This window comes from Motacilla alba, chromosome 8 (genome assembly GCF_015832195.1).
Source record: "Motacilla alba alba isolate MOTALB_02 chromosome 8, Motacilla_alba_V1.0_pri, whole genome shotgun sequence".
NCBI classification, from domain to species: domain Eukaryota; kingdom Metazoa; phylum Chordata; class Aves; order Passeriformes; family Motacillidae; genus Motacilla; species Motacilla alba.
Window position 1 is genome coordinate 4,662,487 of NC_052023.1, and position 19,856 is coordinate 4,682,342.

At 39.2% G+C, this 19,856-nt stretch overlaps 1 protein-coding gene across 7 annotated transcripts in view; it reads left to right on the forward strand.

Annotated features, from left to right (window-relative positions):
- USP24 (ubiquitin specific peptidase 24) overlaps positions 1–19,856 on the forward strand; it is a 62,173-nt gene that overhangs the window by 26,251 nt on the left and 16,066 nt on the right. For all 7 annotated transcript variants that reach the window (XR_005257781.1, XR_005257782.1, XM_038144154.1 and 4 more), the window contains 32 exons: positions 333–440; positions 1,053–1,202; positions 1,848–1,979; positions 2,512–2,623; positions 2,866–2,942; positions 3,812–3,952; positions 4,107–4,160; positions 4,338–4,453; positions 5,144–5,210; positions 5,373–5,483; positions 5,860–5,958; positions 6,036–6,206; positions 6,820–6,905; positions 7,045–7,138; positions 7,399–7,554; positions 9,833–9,930; positions 10,656–10,751; positions 11,175–11,403; positions 12,264–12,423; positions 12,692–12,847; positions 13,391–13,461; positions 14,166–14,326; positions 14,734–14,795; positions 15,150–15,341; positions 15,586–15,703; positions 17,019–17,163; positions 17,875–17,994; positions 18,225–18,350; positions 18,564–18,662; positions 18,874–18,956; positions 19,168–19,309; positions 19,657–19,776. Coding sequence is in view for 5 of the 7 variants with exons in the window: in XM_038144154.1 (XP_038000082.1) it covers positions 333–440; positions 1,053–1,202; positions 1,848–1,979; positions 2,512–2,623; positions 2,866–2,942; positions 3,812–3,952; positions 4,107–4,160; positions 4,338–4,453; positions 5,144–5,210; positions 5,373–5,483; positions 5,860–5,958; positions 6,036–6,206; positions 6,820–6,905; positions 7,045–7,138; positions 7,399–7,554; positions 9,833–9,930; positions 10,656–10,751; positions 11,175–11,403; positions 12,264–12,423; positions 12,692–12,847; positions 13,391–13,461; positions 14,166–14,326; positions 14,734–14,795; positions 15,150–15,341; positions 15,586–15,703; positions 17,019–17,163; positions 17,875–17,994; positions 18,225–18,350; positions 18,564–18,662; positions 18,874–18,956; positions 19,168–19,309; positions 19,657–19,776 (3,852 nt within the window). In the remaining 2 variants the exon portion in view is untranslated. The remainder of the gene's footprint in view (positions 1–332; positions 441–1,052; positions 1,203–1,847; positions 1,980–2,511; positions 2,624–2,865; positions 2,943–3,811; positions 3,953–4,106; positions 4,161–4,337; positions 4,454–5,143; positions 5,211–5,372; positions 5,484–5,859; positions 5,959–6,035; positions 6,207–6,819; positions 6,906–7,044; positions 7,139–7,398; positions 7,555–9,832; positions 9,931–10,655; positions 10,752–11,174; positions 11,404–12,263; positions 12,424–12,691; positions 12,848–13,390; positions 13,462–14,165; positions 14,327–14,733; positions 14,796–15,149; positions 15,342–15,585; positions 15,704–17,018; positions 17,164–17,874; positions 17,995–18,224; positions 18,351–18,563; positions 18,663–18,873; positions 18,957–19,167; positions 19,310–19,656; positions 19,777–19,856) is intronic.

Genomic DNA, 19,856 nt, shown 5'->3' on the forward strand with positions numbered 1-19,856 from the left:
TATCATCTCTCCCTGGTGCAACTGAGCTCTTTTTGGCTACATAATTTGCATGTTCTCTAGCAAGGAGCTGGCACTTTGGGCTTAATAATAGGGATAGCAAAATGGCATATGTGTGTATCAAGGGACTTCTTGTAGAAAGTGAAGAAGAGCACTTGGATTGTGTTTAAAAAGGGAGCAGGAACAAATACCTTAAGCCAGCAGAGGTGGTAGCTGTTCTTTTGAAACAGCAGCCTTACCAGATATCATTAGGCTTCCAGAAGTCTGAGAGGAAGGTTAATCTGTTGTTGAGCATGTGCCACATGTGTAATTGTTTTTACCTTTCCTGCTACCAGTCGTCCCAGCACAATAATCCTCAGTTTGTGTGGGTGGTGCCAGCCTTGCGTCAGCTCCACGAAATCACGCGCTCGTTTATTAAGCAAACTTACCAAAAACAAGACAAGGTAAGGCTATATGCTGACAAGATTGTTGAAACTTTTGTTGTGTCTGTGTAGCTCAGCCAAACATGGAAGTTTAAATTTAGGAAAAAAAAAATTAGCTAATAAACAATTTTAGAAGTAGTTCAGTGATGTAGCATAAACAAACTGTTGGAGCAGAGGTGCTGTGCTGTCCCTTTGTGAGTGTGTGTTTGTGTATGTATAAATCTGTCTGCTGTGTCAGGACTAATTTGTTTTATTCTCAGCTTTTTGTAGAATAATTAACAGGCATGTTTGTGTTGAGAAATGAACAATGGCTAATGTTTAGACCAACTGCTTTGTAATTGAATTGACATTGACTCTTGGAAAACAGACTAAACTACCAGCAATCATGAGTGCTGTAGAGTGGCTGTGTGGAGGTGTGGGACTTTGCAATCTGCAGCACTTGTGTTTCACCACAAGCTGAAAACACCAACATCAGGGGGGTTGGGTGCTTGGAAGGGGAACAGCTCTGAGTGGGGGTACATGGCTCCTTGTGGTAAGAGATGTGTGTCTGTAGAAGAGCAAGTGGCTCTATGCACATCCCTGTTTAACTATCGTTTTAAAACCATCTTTTCTCTCTTTTATTTTATTGCCAAGAGCATTATTCAAGATTTAAAGAAAAACTTTGAAATAGTGAAGTTGGTGACAGGAAGCTTGATATCCTGTCACCGTTTGGCTGCATCTGTGGCAGGCCCAGGAGGGCTGGTGGGAGCAACACTGGTGGATGGCCGATACACTTACCGGGAGGTACCGGATTTCTTTACCTTCTTGTTTCATTTTTGAAATTCACTGGTGAATAATTATTTATAGTTCTACTATTATATATGAAGGTTTGTTGTACCATTGTTATTATACAGAAGAAAGCTGTGTAAACATTACACAAAATTACAAAATTCCTCAGCAAAATCTCTTCCTGGTGAAAAGTAGATCTCCCCATCCTAGGATCTGTTGTTGCCAAGCCTGTGCAGCTTCCAGCTTCTTCACCAGCTTCAGTTCCTGGTATAGGTGATACCCTTGAGTGTGTTGTGAAGCTCTTAATACCTGCAACAGATTTGCTAATTAGCACATAGAAGCCACACACACAAAGAGCAGTTTGTTGCTAATCCTTTGATAATTATTTTTTCCACGCTAGTTTTGACTTAGTGTCAAATAATATCACCACCAGCAAAGTAAGAGCAAATCCAAGGAGACTTCAGTGTTTGTTTTTAGAAAGGTAGCCACAAAGTATGTTTAAAATAGAAATAAATCTCACAAACAGTTTCTTGTTTCCAGGCTTTTCAAAGTGTACTGTTGTTTGACAACTAAATTTGCAAAAAAAAAAAATAGAATGTTCAGAGTACTTGTTTCATAAAGAAAAGTCTTAAGCTTGAGTTTTTGTTTCCTCTTTCTCAGTATTTGGAGGCACATCTAAAATTTTTGGCATTTTTTCTGCAAGAAGCCACCCTTTATTTGGGCTGGAACCGTGCCAGGGAGATCTGGGAATGCCTTGTAACTGGCCAAGATGTTTGTGAGTTGGACCGAGAGGTAAGAAAAACTTGAAAAGTTGGTTTCTGTGGTCACAGAAGGAATTTTAATGGATCATGAGCAGCATGTGTGTTTGTTGAGACATGTGGAGTGTGAGTAGCAAACACATACTAGTCATGCATTTTATGCTTTGTGTAGGCTGCAGCAGCCACTGTTAGGAGTTCACTTATGGTCAGGATGCTCTTTTGACATTGACAAACTTTTAATATTTTTTGTTAACATTTAACAAAATTTGACTGGAAGAGGGACATTGGCTGGTTGAAGATGCTGGTTTGACAAGGAGTACCTGTAGGTTGGTGCAGACACAAAGATACATTCATTATTTAGGTGAAAGATGACTATGAGGTACCCTAAAGCTGCAGTGCGGCCTTTATAACATGTGAGGTTACCAGGAGATGAGATTTTGAACCCCTTGCTGTAGATACCATAGAAGCTCATCTTGCAGAAGTTTTATCTGACATAGTTTGCTGTATAAAACTAAAATATTTGATGTGACAGTGGGGTAAAAATTATGTCTGCCTTTCATTCACAGATGTGCTTTGAGTGGTTTACAAAAGGGCAGCATGATCTGGAGAGTGATGTGCAGCAACAACTCTTCAAAGAGAAAATTCTTAAACTGGAATCATATGAAATTACTATGAATGGTAAGAAAATGGATTTGGTGAACAGATTTGGGATTGAAATATATACCACAAATTTGCTTCCTAAGCCTTCAAATCAAACATCTCACCAGTTCTATAAATCAATGCAATAAAGGGATCTATCATTTTGAGCTTTATTAGTTATAGAGGGAAAACTTCATCTCCTGTATTTGATAACTTTACTTTTTAAACAAAGAAACTGAGCCTGAGCAGCATAAAAAACCTGCACCTTTTTTCACTTTCAGGTTTTAGTTTGTTTAAAACGTTCTTTGAAAATGTGAACCTGTGTGACCATCGGCTGAAGAGGCAAGGAACTCAGCTGGTGAGTGTGTTCTGGCAAGTTTGTTCCTGTGTCCTTCCTGTGTCCTCTTAGGGACAGGAGGAGGTCAGACAAGGATTGTGTAGCAGCTGTTTGACATGGTCATGTTTGTATTAAGAACCAGAATGTCCTTCTAGCGTTAACATTGTTACATTCTGAAGCTAAAGTTTTGACAATTTCAGCTAAAATTCAGCAATTGAAAGCTGCAAGCTGGTTTGTAGCTTGTGAAACTTTGCAGGAGGAGGGGCTGAACTATTTTTTTTGAATAATCATGGATTCTAATGTGCAATTTTTTCTTCTAACAAACAGTGAAAGTATTTTTTAAATTCTTTTTTATTTTTCTTCTTTGCATGGGAGTTAGACTTATCATATTTAAATTCTAGCCTACTATAATTTTTAACTCTGATCCTTCAGTGGTTTTGTTAAATTAATGGTTATATGTTAAGTAGATTTCTGTAGGCATTTTAGATCTTTATCACAGAGAATTTACTCCAAATGCAGTATTTTTTGCCAAGTATCATAGGAGGTTTTGTGATGGTTTATTGTATGGTTAGTTATCATGTTGGCTTTTATGAAACTAATTCCATTCTAGATTAAATTTTTCCATGCTTTTAAATTTTTTAATTTTTCAGTTGGCTTGACTGAGATTGTTCTTTGGAACTTGTTTATCCATCAGTAAACATTTTTTTTTCTTGTATAAATACACAAATCTGCAGCAGTTGGTTTAACTTTGCACAGTGCCAAAGTTTGGCAGCATGTTGGAAAAGAAAATTTGTAAGTTTTAATCAAAAGGTGCTTTTCCAACCCTTTTGTCCCTGTGGTTCTTGTGTAAGAAATCCAGTCATGTTTTACTGTTGCTCTTCCTTGTGTAGAGCGTGGAAAAACTGGAATTAATAGGAATGGATTTCATTTGGAAGATTGCAATGGAGTCACCAGATGAAGAAATTGCCAATGAAGCTATTCAACTGATAATAAATTACAGCTATATTAATCTAACTCCCAGATTGAAAAAGGTAGGCATATATTTGTACATAAATGTGCTTTGACATTTATAAAGACTTGATACTCTGCACGTTCAGCTGTGTGCTTTGTTGAGTTCTGTCAGTTTATGAGTAGCTCCAGTGATTTTAGTGTGAGTTCTAATTAGTTTGTACATTTTATCTTTAGGATTCAGTTTCACTGCACAAGAAATTCATTGCTGATTGCTACACACGCTTAGAGGTAAAGGACAAATTTTAATTATTCTCGTGCCTACATCCTTTTGATTCTGTTTCTTAGAATAAGAATACTTGTCTATGATAATTCCATTTAAAGAAAAAAATTCTTTCCACAAATATTTTTTGTCCTCTGAGCTTTCCAGGCCATCCTGACTGTCTCTTGCTCTGCTCTGTGTTGCAGGCAGCCAGCTCTGCGCTCGGCGGTCCAACATTAACACACGCTGTCACCAGAGCTACAAAAATGCTCACAGCAACTGCCATGCCTACAGTGGCAACATCAGTTCAGTCTCCTTACAGGTAGGCCAGCCTCTGAAGGAATAAAGAAGACAGTAGACATTTGCCCCCAGCTGATTCCAACAAGATTTTGAGTGCTAGTTAAAATTCTTGGTAGTTGGTGGTGGTACATTCTGGTGGTTCCTCAGCTGAATATTCCAATTGCTATGCAATAAGAGTTCCAGAGATTCTTGAAAAAAATGTGTTTAAAAACAAAACAACAAGGAGACAAAAGAAAACCAAAGCCAAATAGACATTAAAAAAACTCAAAACAATGGGTCAAAACCAAAAAAACCACCCTGCCTCCAGTCCCCCAAAAATCAAAATCAACCAACCAAAACAAAAGAAAAAACCCCACAGATTATTACCAGCCTATTAAACATGTCGTATTTCTGAGGCAGTGGGTGTGGTTCTTCTTAAATCAGGAGAGAAAAGATTGTTTTTCAACCTCGAGCTTAATTCAGTCATACCTGAATATGTGTAACTTAAATATAGGAGCATAGGGTGGGACCTTTAGAAACATGAATCTTCCTCTGAAGCTGGCAACATCTCAAGCAGTACAACATGAGCCTCTTTTCTTAGTTCATTTCTGCTGAATTAACTCCCAAGTTTAAGGAGGTGCCTTCAAAACCAGACAATTCATGGTAGTTACCCGTGGGCGTTGGAAATGAATCTGCGAGACAAGTTACTCTTGTTTTCAATGTTTATCTTTAGGTCAACTAAACTTGTAATAATTGAGAGACTGCTGCTGTTGGCAGAGCGTTATGTGATAACAATAGAGGTAAGATGTTTCATTTCCTACTAGGCAAGGCTAAGAACACAACTTCCAATTTTATTAAAAACCAGTAAAAGTTATTTAAACGTGCAACCCTAGTTACCCACTTTCACAGAAATGTCTTTGTTTTCAAGAGTGATGTTTACTGTCATCCTTCTTTTCTTGTAGGACCTTTACTCTGTTCCCAGAACTATTCTACCTCATGGTGCCTCTTTCCATGGACATCTTTTAACCCTTAATGTTACATATGAGTCTACCAAAGATACCTTCACCATAGAGGTAAGTGTGCCCAGCTTGTGTGTGCCATGGACTGTTGGTTATGTAGCCACTCTTGGTGGATTTTATGGCTGGACTGAATAGAGTAAGGTGGTTATAAAGATTCCAGTCAACTGGAAAACTCTTCTTGAAAATGTTAAAAATATGTATATGGAAGTGTCTGTGGACCAAATGTATTTTGATCATTAAATTCCTGGAGGGGAAAAATATTTTTTTTTGCTCACTGTGGGTGTTGGAGCATTTCTGTGCTGTCCTATCCTGCCCCTCTTACAAACAATACTTTTACCACTCTATGCAGGAAGACTCTTTCAGATTTTAATTTTTCTTGGCATTTACTGCTCAAGCAGACTTACTGAACCAGTGTTGTTTAATTTCACAGGCTCATAGCAATGAAACTGTAGGAAGTGTCAGGTGGAAGATAGCAAAGATGTTGAATTCACCTGTGGAAAATATACAGATATTTGCCAATGACAGCCTGGTATGTTAACTACAAAGAATTCCCTTTCTTTATGAATGAGGCTTTTCCAGAACTAAACAATAAATATTTTCTTGCAGCTAACAGTAAACAAAGATCAGAAACTACTCCATCAGCTGGGCTTCTCTGATGAACAAATCCTTACAGTAAAAACATCAGGAAGTGGGACTCCATCAGGGGGCTCTGCAGATTCCTCAACCAGCTCCAGCAACAGCAGCAGTGTATTTAGTTCATCCTATGCAATGGAACAGGTACAGCAGAATATGACCTGAAGCCTTCCCTCAGATTTTCCCTGAAGCAGGGATAGATGGGGGAGAGAGTAGGAGTGTTCCAGTAACATCTTCCAATCTTTAGTAATCTGGTTTTGCTTTCAAACTACAATTGAAACAAATTATCTAAATACACAGCTGCCTTGAGCATGCAGGTTGGATTTTATAATCTGTACTCTGTCACCTATGGTAGCCTGCTTGGTGTTTATTCATCTCTGTAGGGTCTTTTAAACAAACAGGACACATCTGGTTTAATTTTGAGACTGTCTATTTGTTGAGGGTAGAGATTTCCACATTTTCACTACTAAAAAGCTGCAATAAAAGTGAAAATAAAGTAAACTAAGAAGCATCAACTGGCGTGTTCAGAGCACTCTTGGTCTGCTTTGTATTTTGCTTTTCATAGCAGCTGACTTCAAAAATTGACTGTTAAAAGGGAAATGAAATGATGTAAATGTTGTCTCAGCCTAGAAAGTAGCTGGGATTTCTGTGAGTCAGGTTGGCATCTGGGCCATTTACTTCAGTGAAGAGCTCTGTTAAATTTACATGTAACAGAGAATGGAAAAAAAAGACCTCTGTATTTCTGCTCAATTCTCAGGAGAAATCCCTCCCTGGAGTTGTCATGGCTCTCGTGTGCAATGTGTTTGATATGCTTTACCAGCTTGCCAACCTGGAGGAGCCAAGGTAAGCAGATCAAGTGGTTACTAAATATTAAAGAATTGCTCCCAGTGGCCAGTTTGAATATTCCACTGTGAGCAGGCATCCACCAGGCCAGTGTGGCTGAGCCCTTGTTTTGTGCATATAACTTGTGATTTCTTTTCAGGATAACACTGCGAGTGAGGAAACTTCTGCTCCTGATTCCCACTGACCCAGCTATTCAGGAGGCTCTTGATCAGCTTGATTCCCTGGGAAGGAAGGTATGGATTTAATAATTGATCATGGTGAGCTACACAAAGAGGATTTTACTACCAGGTTCCTTAAATTCCCTGTCAGATTATTGTACACAGAGAGTTTGAAACTACAATAAAATAGTGTTCGTGTTAAGTCAATGTTTGTTATTGACTTATTTTCAAACAGCCAGAGGTGAGAGGGTTATTACAGAGGTTGTAGGAAATGTATTCCCAGCTACAGCAAAACAGAGTCTCAAAATATTTCTTCTGTGGCTTTTTCCTTCTAGAAAACACTGCTTTCAGAATCCAGTTCTCAGTCCTCAAAATCCCCATCCTTGTCTTCAAAACACCAACATCAGCCCAGTGCCAGTTCAATACTAGAAAGTCTCTTCAGATCTTTTGCTCCAGGCATGTCCACGTTCAGAGTGCTCTACAATTTAGAGGTAAGAAAACAAATTTGCTGCTTTCTGGGTTTCTGAGCAGTAAGAGTTAAGTATTTCTAGGTTTTTTGGGCAGGAGTCCACTGTGATTATGGGGAGGGGTCATTATGAAAAATGCAAATATTGGGACAGAGTCTGCTTTTATACATGTGGTAAATTTTACACAGAATGAAAGGAACAGAAAATTGACTTTCAGAGACTTTAGTGAGAAACCAGGCCCTTCTTTGTGTGATTTGCAAGGTGGAAGAAGTGGAGAGGAGCATAGAAACATCAAATTCTTATTGTTTAGATAAAATTCCTGATTGAATTTCTAGATCTCTGAATGTGCAATTTTTAGTGTGGGTATATATAAAAAATAAATACTAAAAAAAAGTTGTCCCTTAAAAATTAATGGGAGCTATTTTAAGTTGGATTGGTTTTGCTTAATTAAATTTGTCAGAAACTTCTGTGCTGTGTAAGTCTCCCATTTTCTGTCTGAAGAGGAGTGTTTTTGCAAAGCATTCATCTGGGAAGAATTTTCACTATCCAAACGTGCAGGACTTTAGCCAAGAGGCTTCTGGCCTGTTTTGGCTGCACAGGTAGAGTGGATTACATTCTTTAGCCAAAATCCTGGATAGGGCCCTGCAAAGATTCTTTCCTAGAGTTCAGAGAATGGATTTTAAGGATTACAGGAGTTCAGCTGGTGTTGTTGGTAGGACACAGTAACCTGCACACTAAAAGCTGGACAGTGTTTAGCTCTACTTGCAGGTCCTACTGTTTATAAGGACCATGACAAATGTGATTTGAACAACTTGAGGTTGGAGGACCAATTGCCAACTGCTTCCAGAACATTAGGCAAAATTATTCTCTTTCCTTCATAGTGTGTGCCAAGATTACTGTAGGAATTTTCTTGTGGTTGCTTCCCTTTAGGCTTCCACAGTCTAATGTTAGCTCTTCATCTTCCTACACTGTCATCACACTCCTGCCTTAGGATTCCCCCTTTTCTGTACAGCTGCAGTGAAAGATACTTGATTATGTCTTTGGAATGTGTTGACAAGTTCTACAACTCGAAGTAAATGGTTTAGGGTGTCTTGTTGAACTGACAGATTATATAGCAGGAGGATGGGACAGTTATCTGCTGCTTCTGTGCCAGAGAAAATAATAAAAGCAAGCAATAAATTGCTTGCTTTTCTGGCAAGGGATGAGAAGTAATAAATTGGATTAGATGTGGAGATTATATGAGTGGACTTGTTCCTCAGCCCCAGTCAAGCCAATTGGAAGATGGTTTTTCTCAGGAAAAGGAGTATGTGCTTTTCTATCCCCTCAGCTGGTGATCTGGTGAAAAGATGGGAACCAGTCTGAACTGCTTTCTGATAAAAAATGTGCACAGGAAATTTGCAGAACATATGAAAGAGATGAAAATTGAATGTTGCAGATGTCCAGGGTGTGATAAGATTTCATGCCTGGAACTCTGTAAAACATTCTTCTGATCTATGAACCTGGAAGGAGTTGTACTTTGTTTGCAGCATTGTTGGCTGTACATGCCAAGGAGACTTTTCAAGAAAGTGAATAATATCTGTGGGGTTTTCTGGGATTTTGGGAGGGCCCAGGGTTTGTTTGGTTGATGGTTTTGGGGTTTCTGGGGGGCAGTTTTGGTGGCTTGGTTTGTTTGGGTGTTGGGTTTTTTTAATGTGAAGTAAAACAGGTTATAAACATAAATAAGAACTGACCCACAGAGACCAGAGACTTCCTTCTGGCCATGTTTCTTAGGGTATTTGCACTCTGAAATTTAGTGCTGATTTAAAACAGGAGGGATGATAAATAAAGTGGTGATGTTCGTAAGGCCTCTAGAATTACCTGAGCCACGTTTTACAAAGAAACACCAGAATAATAGTGGTACAATTATATTTCAGAAGGTGTGAATCAGTAAGTAAGCCATCTGTAGGGTGTTTTATGGGATACTGTGAGCTGAAAATCCAGAACCAAGAAGAATTTGGGCTCCTAAGGAGCACCAAGTGAACCAGAATATGACATTCCATGTACTTCATCCATTCCCTTAACATGTAAAATGCAGTGAGAATAAAAAGCTTTGATTCAGAATAAACATCTGTAGTTGCCATGGTTGTCCTAAATATTTGAGATTTATTTAATATATGAGATTTACTGTGACTAGTTTTGTGTAAGTGTATTAATAATTGCTTAATTTTTAGTGGATTTTTTTTCTGTTACACTTTCAAACTTCGACAGGTAAAGAACACTAAGAGGGGTGGTAGTTTACATCTGCTTATTTATTTTATTGTAGGTGCTGAGCTCCAAGCTGATGCCAACTGCAGATGATGAAATGGCAAGAAACTGTGCCAAGTCTTTCTGTGAAAACTTCCTCAGAGCAGGAGGTTTGAGGTTAGATTTCAAAACCTTGACTCAATTTGTAGCACTTCATTTAGTTAGCAGTTGTGTGTGGTTTCCTATTTCCACACTGTAGCACTCTAATACACCTGTCAGCTTCTTCTTCAGAGAAAAAAATCCACCCAAGGCTGTTCTACCACTGTCCAGTAGCTGTTGTATTTAAGATAGTACATGTTGTTAAATCTTAAAATCAAGTCAGGCACAAATAAACTTGTGAAATGTAGCTTGTACTAAAGTAGTTGATACTTGGATACTTTTTGACTTTTAAGCGTTTCAATTCATATTTGCAAGTGTGTATGTTGCTCTCTTCTGTGTAGACACCAGTGGACATTCTAAGCAGTCAAAGTATAGGTCATGCAGTGGGAAAAAAATTCAATTTGTAATTACAGTCTTGAAAATTCACTCTTCAGATAAGAGTTGAGGCACAGTGTGAGTGGTTTGGAAGACCTGACAATACTGATCGTGTGAGCTTTGTCAAGTATACTTTGCTCTTAGTAATTCTATCCATGACACTCCTCTGCCCAAGGGATCCTGAAGCATTTTCCAGTAGGAGCAGAAAGCTTCCATCTGTAGATATAAAAGGAGAAAATTAGGATGTTGGCCTCCAAAGGAGTCAGTTTGAACTGGGACTCAGCTGAGTGGATAGGAGGAAGGAAAGATAGACACAAATTAATTGAAACATTTCCAAATGGAGTCTGTCTTATCGATTTGTTTTTAAGTTTGGTGGTGAATGTGATGCAGAGAGATTCCATCCCATCAGAGGTGGACTATGAAACAAGACAAGGAGTCTATTCCATCTGCCTGCAGCTTGCAAGGTATGTAATTGCTTCTCATTAGAGAAAGTGCTGCTTTCTTGGCTTTTAGCATGCAGATTTTAATATTTAAGATTAATTGATACTTTGACTTCTGTTCCATTCAGTCTGCAAGCGTTCAAATAGAAGCCTGATGTTTTTACTCTGTGAGTGCAGGTTCTTGCTGCTTGGGCAGACAATGCCCATGATGTTTTTACTCTGTGCGTGCAGGTTCTTGCTGCTTGGGCAGATAATGCCCATGATGTTTTTACTCTGTGCGTGCAGGTTCTGGCTGCTTGGGCAGGCAATGCCCATGATGTTTTTACTCTGTGAGTGCAGGTTCTTGCTGCTTGGGCAGATAATGCCCATGATGTTTTTACTCTGTGCATGCAGGTTCTTGCTGTTTGGGCAGACAATGCCCATGACATTTTTACTCTGTGAGTGCAGGTTCTTGCTGGTTGGGCAGACAATGCCCACTCTGCTGGATGAGGATTTCATCAAGGATGGGGTGGAAGCTCTGTCCTCGCGGCCCTTCCGCAACGTGAGCCGGCAGGCGAGCAGGCAGATGTCCATCTGTGGGACTCCTGAGAAGTCCTCCTACCGCCAGCTCTCCGTGTCTGACAGATCCTCCATCAGGGTAGAAGAAATCATCCCAGCTGCAAGAGTTGCCATACAAGTAAGGAAGTGTTGGATGGTTCTGATGTAGCAGTGTCATCTCCAATGACAGCTGTATAACTCTGAGATTTTTAATCAGTCTTTTATGCAGGTTTTTGCCCTGGCTCCATTTAAAAGCCCCTGAAAATCTTGACCATCAGTGTCTCTTCCAGTCTTGAGCTGAATTTTAACATATTCTCATAAATTATTTTGGCACTACAAAGGGAAGTAGTACCCCAAAAGTGCTTACAAGAAATAGATGTACACAGAAGTCTTACTTGTGATTTATCTTCAGTCACACTTAACTCTTAAGAACTTATTCTTGTTAATTTTCTATGAATTCAAAGAAGATTCCTGCTTCAACTTGTGACTTTATAATACATGATACTTTGAATTAGAAAGAATTGGACAAGCTTTTTCCAAATAGCTCATTAAAAATTAAATTTGCTTGATGGTAATTTGGAGAAGAAGGAATTTTTTTTATTTTCAGTACCTTAAAAAAAAATCTTGTTTGAAAATCCATTAAGTCCAGTTGAAAGAAACTTCATAGTTGATATGACAAGTATGCTGTGTTAGGTTGTGGGGCAGTGCTTCCCAAATGGATTGAACTTCTGAAATCAGCATGCCTGCCTCTGGATAGGTGGCAAGGATATCTATCCTCGTGGGGAATTAAAAAATTAATTACTTCTCCTAAGACAGCAATACCAATCTCTCTCTGGGAACAAAGAGACTCTTGAATCCTTGAACCTTTGTAGAGAAGAAAATGAAAAACAAATGTAAATGTCAATTTGACATGATCCAGGAGATACATTCCTCTCATCCCTGTGATTAACAAGGATTGCTGAATATCACAGAAGTGACTGCTGTTTCTTGTTCCTCCAGACCATGGAGGTGAATGATTTCACCTCCACAGTGGCTTGTTTCATGCGCCTCTCGTGGGCTGCTGCTGCAGGACGCCTGGACCTCGTGGGAAGTAGTCAGCCCATCAAAGAGAGCAACACTCTCTTCCCCGCTGGGATTAGAAACAGACTTAGCAGCTCAGGTGGGTTAACTGTGTCCCTAAATCAGTCTAAAAGCATTTAGTTTAATTTTAACTGAGCACTTTCAAGCTGAATTCATTGGACGTTCGTCCTCTTGGGTCTCCCCCAGCTTGGGACATAATACAACTAAATTACAAAAAATCTGAGCAAATTTATGTACATTCATCAGGCATTCAGAGAAGTTTTTAAATTGCAGAGAACTGACCGAAGCTGAAAACATCTGAGTAAAACTTAATGAATTACAGCACTTGTTCTTTTTTTTTAATGCAGGAAGTAACTGCAGTTCAGGAAGTGAAGGGGAGCCCACGGCACTGCACGCTGGGATCTGTGTGAGGCAGCAGTCTGTGTCCACCAAAGATGCTCTCATTGCTGGGGAAGCCTTGTCTCTCTTAGTAACCTGCCTTCAGCTACGTAGTCAGCAGCTAGGTATGGAAAAAAATTGGATTATTCACTATTTGGAGTATAAGCCTGGTGGGAGGAGGCTTTTGGATACAGTCGAGTGAAAAAAAAATAATGAGAAACTTGTAGCTTTGTTAGCTGAGATAGCTCAAGCTGAAAACACAACATTTCATTAAAAATTGCAGGGATTTATTTTCCAGGACTGAAATAAGGCATGTAGTGCTATGCTCTGGTGAAATGTTTTGGGATAGCTGACTTACTGCCAGAATATAAATATTTGCACTGCCTTTGAAGTCTGTAATTCTGTACGTGCTGCTGTTTGCATAGCTCCTGTTTAGTACTTGAGTCTTTGTGTACAGGAAGTGTAAACACTGGTGGTGCAGGAAGGCAAGGAAGATGCTGTTATATCATGGTAGCAGCCTCTGGTGTGGGAAGGAGATCAGGAAATAGCCTTTACTGCTTTTCTGTATTGATGTCCTCTAGGTCCTGTGGTATTTTAATGCAAGACTGTAACTGACTTATTTTAAAATATTATTTTTAATAAGCTAGCCTGGTACTCTCCTGTTCCAGGATCTTTTTACAATTTGCCTTGTGTTGCTGATTTCATCATTGATATTCTGCTTGGATCACCAAGTGCTGAGGTGAGGGTCTTCCTCTAAATGCTCCTTCTGAAATGTGTATGTTTTGGTAATTTCATATGGTCTGAACATAAAATTGTTTATTGCAAGTATTCCCACAGATTAGCATTTGAATAAATAACCTTTGTATAATTGTATTTGTATCATTCCAGTATCTGGTGATGGGTTGATAGAAAATGCTGTGGTATTACATTTCCTAGGCTTGTTTCACCCATGAGATGCACAGGACTGTGCTGTGACTAGTCTAAAGAAAATAGTCACATTTTGGTGACACAAATTCTGTAAAACTAGTACTTTAGGGAAGGTTTCAAGTGACTTTGATTTGGGTAAAATTTGGATACTTCTGAACTTTTGAAAATTTATTCCAAGTGTCGGAATCCTCCTAAAACTCATTCTTTTTGATTTAAGATTATCTTGGATATTCTAAAATCTATTGCCTTTTATGCTTACTTCATTTCATCATATGTCATCTATTTATTTTGCATGAAGTCATTGCATCTCACCCCTTTATCTGTATTTATAATTTGTGTTTATCAGAGTTACATTTCTAGAAACCCTGGCTGGTGGGTGGAGAGCTCATAGCCTGGTTCGTACCATTACAATGTGCATTTTTTTCTGTTAGATTCCTAACATAAAAGGAGTGTGGGGCATTTTTGCAACCCTTGAGTAGCTGCTGGTGTTTGACAATGCCAATGACCCTGTTGCAGATTCGTCGCGTTGCCTGTGACCAGCTGTACACCCTTAGCCAGACAGACACATCAGCTCACCCAGATGTACAAAAGCCAAACCAGTTCCTCCTGAGCGTTGTTCTTGGGGCCCAGCTGCCTCTTTGGTCACCAACCAGCATCATGAGAGGAATCAACCAGAGGTAAGTCACGTGTGTGTTTATTGAGGAAGAAAATCTGACACATTTTGAAATGAGCTGCACTGTGGAAGCTCTAGGAAAAAGGGATTAGCACTTGGCAAGTGTTTGAAGTAGGCATCCTGCAATTTCTAGAGGAGTAACTGAGAAGTTAAAGCATGTTGTTATTTTATTGTCAGCTGATAACTAACTAGAATTGCTATGAGGTGAGGGAAGAAATGAGGATTAAATATGATTCCTAACATTTAGAAGTAGCTGTTGGGAAGGAAATTTTTTTTAAGATGCAGCATGCAGAAGCACACCTAGATGCTGCTTTGGGTTACATGGACAGAGCACACAGACATTAAAGACAACTAATTAGAGAAAAGTGTATGATTTTAAGTATACCTTTCCTCTATTTATATCTGTTTCAGACTTTTGTCCCAGTGTACAGAATATTTTGACCTGAGATGTCAATTGCTGGATGACCTGACATGTAAGTATGTGCAGACACCTCATTCAGTCAAACTGATGGCAGCTTCCAAGCTGTAGAGAAGATGTAGAATTGCCTGCAGAAGGGAATTACTGCACCTTGAGCTCAGAGGGACCTATCAGTGTGCTGGCTGTCCTGTACCAGTGCCTGGCATGGTCTGTTTTTGGGATTAGGTAGCTGCAGGGCAGCTCATTCCTTCTGGAAAGTGAACTGAGCTCCCTGGTGGAAAATTTACTTGATACACATGGGGGCAAAACTAGACCATTACCAAACTGTTTGAAATGGTTTGTATTTATATTCTACATTTCCAAAGCTGCTAATTTTTACTGTGTTCCTTTTTTTTTTTTTTCCTTGCAGCATCAGAAATGGAGCAGCTGAAGATAAGCCCAGCTGCCATGTTAGAAGATGAGATCACTTGGCTGGACAATTTCGAGCCCAACCGCACGGCCGAGTGTGAGACTAGTGAGGCTGATAACATCCTCTTAGCAGGACACTTGAGGCTCATCAAGACTCTCCTTTCACTCTGTGGGGCAGAGAAGGAAATGGTTGGTGAGTATTCCTCTTTAAATTGACTAGACTAGTGGGAATTCTGCATTAACACATGACTAGACAGTCATGTGAAGACATCAGCAGAAGTGATACAGAGCTGTAAGGACTGGTTTTGGCAGTACCTTTAATATTTGATAAAACATTTGTTGATGTGGTGCTGTGAAGTGGTTTTGTTGTTATGAAACACCTTTTTGACATTTGTAGTGATAATGTAAGTATTTGACAGTAGATTGCTGTGTTTCAGGTTCATCTTTGATTAAGCCATTGTTGGATGATTTCCTGTTCCGAGCATCCAGGATTATTCTGAACAGCCATTCCCCAGCAGGCAGTGCTGCAATCAGTCAGCAAGACTTCCATCCAAAGTAAAAACTCTTTTTTTTTTTTTTTTTTATGTTGAGTTTTCTGTGTCATGAATGCAGATGTCAGTATTAAATCCTCCAGACAGTAGGATTTAATACCAGTGCTGGAGCATTTCTCCAGTTTTCTACATTTCCTATATAAATGCCCAAATAACATTCTATACATTTTTGAGTGATCAATATCCTTGCATTTCTGTACTTCAAAGTCTGTGCTTTGTTAGATCAGTAATGAACTTCAGGCACAACTGGGTGCTGATTTCATGAGTCTAAAGAATAATTTTTTAGCTCATTACTGCTTGGGAAGTTGGCTAAATTTGAGCATAAGCAGGAAATTACCTTCTCAAGCTCCTTGTGAAAGAGAATCTCAAAAGTTCCACTACTTCCTTTTTCCCTTCTGCCTACCTATTTTGTAAAAAAACTAACACCAAGCAAGTCTCCTTGCACCTGAGAAAGCTGATAGAGCCCAGAGTAGATCAACTGGAGAAAAAGGAGTGGGTTCTCCTTCCTGTCACAGCTGTTATGGCCATACAATATCTGAAGGGGTGGGTGTAAATTAGCTCACGTGGATTTCTGAGCTAAAGCAGCTGGATTGTTTGTGTTGCACTGAATAGTTGGTGTTAGATCAGGCATATCCTCACTGCCTTTCCACAACCCCAAAAGAAGGTTCCAGTGGAGCATTTAACAACCCCTGAAATGAATGGGACTTGATCCACCTTAGTGTTTGGCTCCAGCTTTGCTCCATTGCAGTTCATTTCAAGCCTCTTTTTTTTTTCCCCTAAAGTAAATAAAGCCTTTGGCCTTCAGAAGAAAGGGTTGCTGTGCTGAATGACTACTGAAAAGAGCTGAGTTGGGAGGGGTTTTGGTCTAGCTCAGGTCTAAGCTCATCTGTTATAGCAAGAATGTTGTCTGATCTAGCTCTTCCCAAGTTTCCCTCCCTGTAAAAAAGTCATTTTGTCTCCATCAGTGTTACATGATGGAGAGTGTCTGTCTGTTTGTCCTCAGACATGCAACCAATTCTGTCTTCTTTTAGAGCACCTAATTTTCCTTCTGCTGAATGTTAGCAAGTGTATCCATGTGTGTAAAGGAGGCTTGTTTAAAGGATTATTCTTCTTGCACTCTTCTCATTGGATTCTTCCCCATTCTCCTACCCCAAGAAAGAAACAAAAAAACAGCACTCTACACTCCCTCAGGAGTGTTTAATCACTCAAAGTGGTCTTTAGAACATTAATTGTTGCCCGTTCTGAGTAATACAGCTTTCTGGAATTAGAAATAATTGAGTCATCTAGCCAGTAGATCTCAGCTGTGGTTTTCTTTGCAGGTGCAGCACAGCAGACAGCAGATTAGCTGCTTATGAGGTGCTGGTAATGCTGGCTGATAGCTCACCCTCCAACCTCCAGCTAATTACAAAGGAGCTGCTTTCCATGCACCACCAGTGTGACCCTGCACTCACCAAGGAGTTTGATGTAAGCAAGAAGCCTTTTTCTATTTGTGTTAGCATGGTTTGGATTGCTGGGCGTGGTTCACTTTGTTATTTCATTCATGAGATTTCCACGGTCTTCGGTTTAAAATGCCACAATGCAGCTGAGGGGAAATGCAGATACATTTGATCTTCCTCAGAGATACTCCAGTGTGTCTTTGTCTGTTATGGTCTGAGTAAGAAAGAAGTATTTCCTAAATATCACAAATTTTATTAATTACTACGTTTTAGGCCATTTTCAACAGTGTTGTGCAACGTGTTAAATATTTAAATGACTGCATGCAGTGGTCTTGCAGTTTTTCAGAGTTTTTATTTCTGGTTTTCCATTAAATTGTTCTTAACAGCTCACATACAAGGGGGAGTGGTTTTAAACTGAAAGAGGGTCATTTTAGACTACATATCAGGAAGAAACTCTTTCCTGTGAGGGTGGTGAGGTGCTGGCACAGGTTGCCCAGAGAAGCTGTGCCTGTCCCATCCCTGGAAGTGTCCAAGGCCAGGCTGGATGGGGTTTTGAGCAACCTGGGGTAGTGGAAGGCTTCCCTGCCATGGCAGGGGTGGAGCTGGATTAAGGTCCCTTCCAACTCAAACCATTCTGTGGTTCTGCAATACAAAGGTGGTTATGAAAGCTATAGAATGTTGTTGGAGTCTCATATTTTTTATAAGTTTTTGGGACAAGAAAATGTATTTGTCATTCTAGTACCTTCCACCAGTGGACAGTCGCTCCATTTCTGGATTTGTGGGACTGAAGAATGGTGGTGCTACTTGTTACATGAATGCTGTTTTCCAGCAGCTGTACATGCAGCCTGGTCTCCCAGAGGTAATTAGTTCAGCATCCAATAAATAATTCTCTTTTTGGAATTACTTTCACTTGAACCACTTAATCGTAGCACTATTTGTAAATAAATTGTAAAATGAAAAGTCAACTGTGTGTGTATAAATATGCACAATAAATACATAAATTTTAAGTTGTAATGCTGTGGGCTGTGACAGCTTGTAGTAATGATTTTTCCAAAAAACAATTTAATAAAGTTATTTGTTTCCTTCCAGGCCTTGCTTTCCATTGATGATGATACTGACAATCCTGATGACAATGTGTTCTATCAAGTTCAATCTCTTTTTGGTCATTTGATGGAAAGCAAGCTACAGTATTACGTACCTGAGAACTTTTGGAAGGTATTGCCTCTTTTTGTTTAGAATCTATAGCTTTTCTGCTTAAAAAGTAATCATTTATTCAGCCTTTTTCAATTGAAGAATTTATAAAGTAAGTTCTAATTTAAAAAAACCAAAATATATTAAAATAAATTTAAACTAAAAATTACTTTTCTTAGTGATATATATATATATATGAAACAACCATCTTATAACATATATTTATATTTTATGTAGATTTTCAAGATGTGGAATAAGGAACTTTATGTTAGAGAGCAACAGGATGCTTATGAGTTCTTCACCAGTCTTATAGATCAAATGGATGAGTACCTCAAGGTAAAAACCTCAACAATTTCTTTTCTGGTTCATGTGCATATCCTTGGTACCTTTTTTCTCTTTTTGCTTTGATCCTTAGAAAAGAAGGCAGAGAGCCATTTAGTTTATTTTATAATCTGCACAGTATTCAGGAGTTTAAAATTCCTACTGATTTATTGGCCTTCCACCCTGCAATATATCCAGCTGATGTCTAACTTTACATCTCCAACAGAAAATAGGAAGAGACCAAATATTTAAGAATACTTTTCAAGGAATCTTCTCTGATCAGAAGATCTGCAAGGACTGTCCTCACAGGTAATGTCACATTCAGTGCATCACTTACCAAGTTATGTGCTCCCAGAACTATTAAAATATGTAGGTGAAAGTAGCACTGGAAAGTAGATAAATGCCCCTGTGAGCATCACAGTTTTGATAGCTGTGGGGAAAATGCAATATTCTTTCCTAAATACCTGTCTTGTTCCTGCCAGTTGGGTAAATGCTAATCTGTTTTTCTTCTTGAATTTAGGTATGAGCGTGAGGAAGCCTTCATGGCTCTCAACCTTGGTGTGACTTCATGTCAAAGCCTGGAAATATCACTGGATCAGTTTGTTAGAGGAGAGGTTCTGGAAGGAAGCAATGCATACTACTGTGAGAAGTGCAAAGAAAAGGTATTGATTCTTCATTTTCCTGAAAGAAGATTCACGTGCAGTTTGATGTTTTCTAAGCATTACAGGGTCATGAAAACCATGCTTAGATGTTGCTCAACTCTTGCTACATTGAAGACAAAAGGTTGAATGCCTCTAAAAGTTTAAAGTAAACTAAAAGTTTACAGGGATGGCAGGATGGTGAAGTTTTCTGTAATGTATTGAGATGTATCCCAGTCATCCTATGGACACCCTGGATTCTGTGGACACCTATGACTTCCCATGGCTGGATTTTCACTGTGAATCTCTAGAAGGGTGCTGCAGATGGCCTGGGGTATCAGATAGAGGTGATATTCTTGTTTCTTTTCAAGAGAACTACAGTGAAGCGCACCTGCATTAAGGTCTTACCCAGCCTGCTGGTGATTCACCTGATGAGATTTGGCTTTGACTGGGAGAGTGGCCGTTCTATTAAATACGATGAACAAATAAGGGTAAGAAAACTTTGCTTTATGGTGCCTTGCCCAGCTACTTTGTGTAGTGGACTCTTCCTATTCATTTTTCCTTCCTTTCC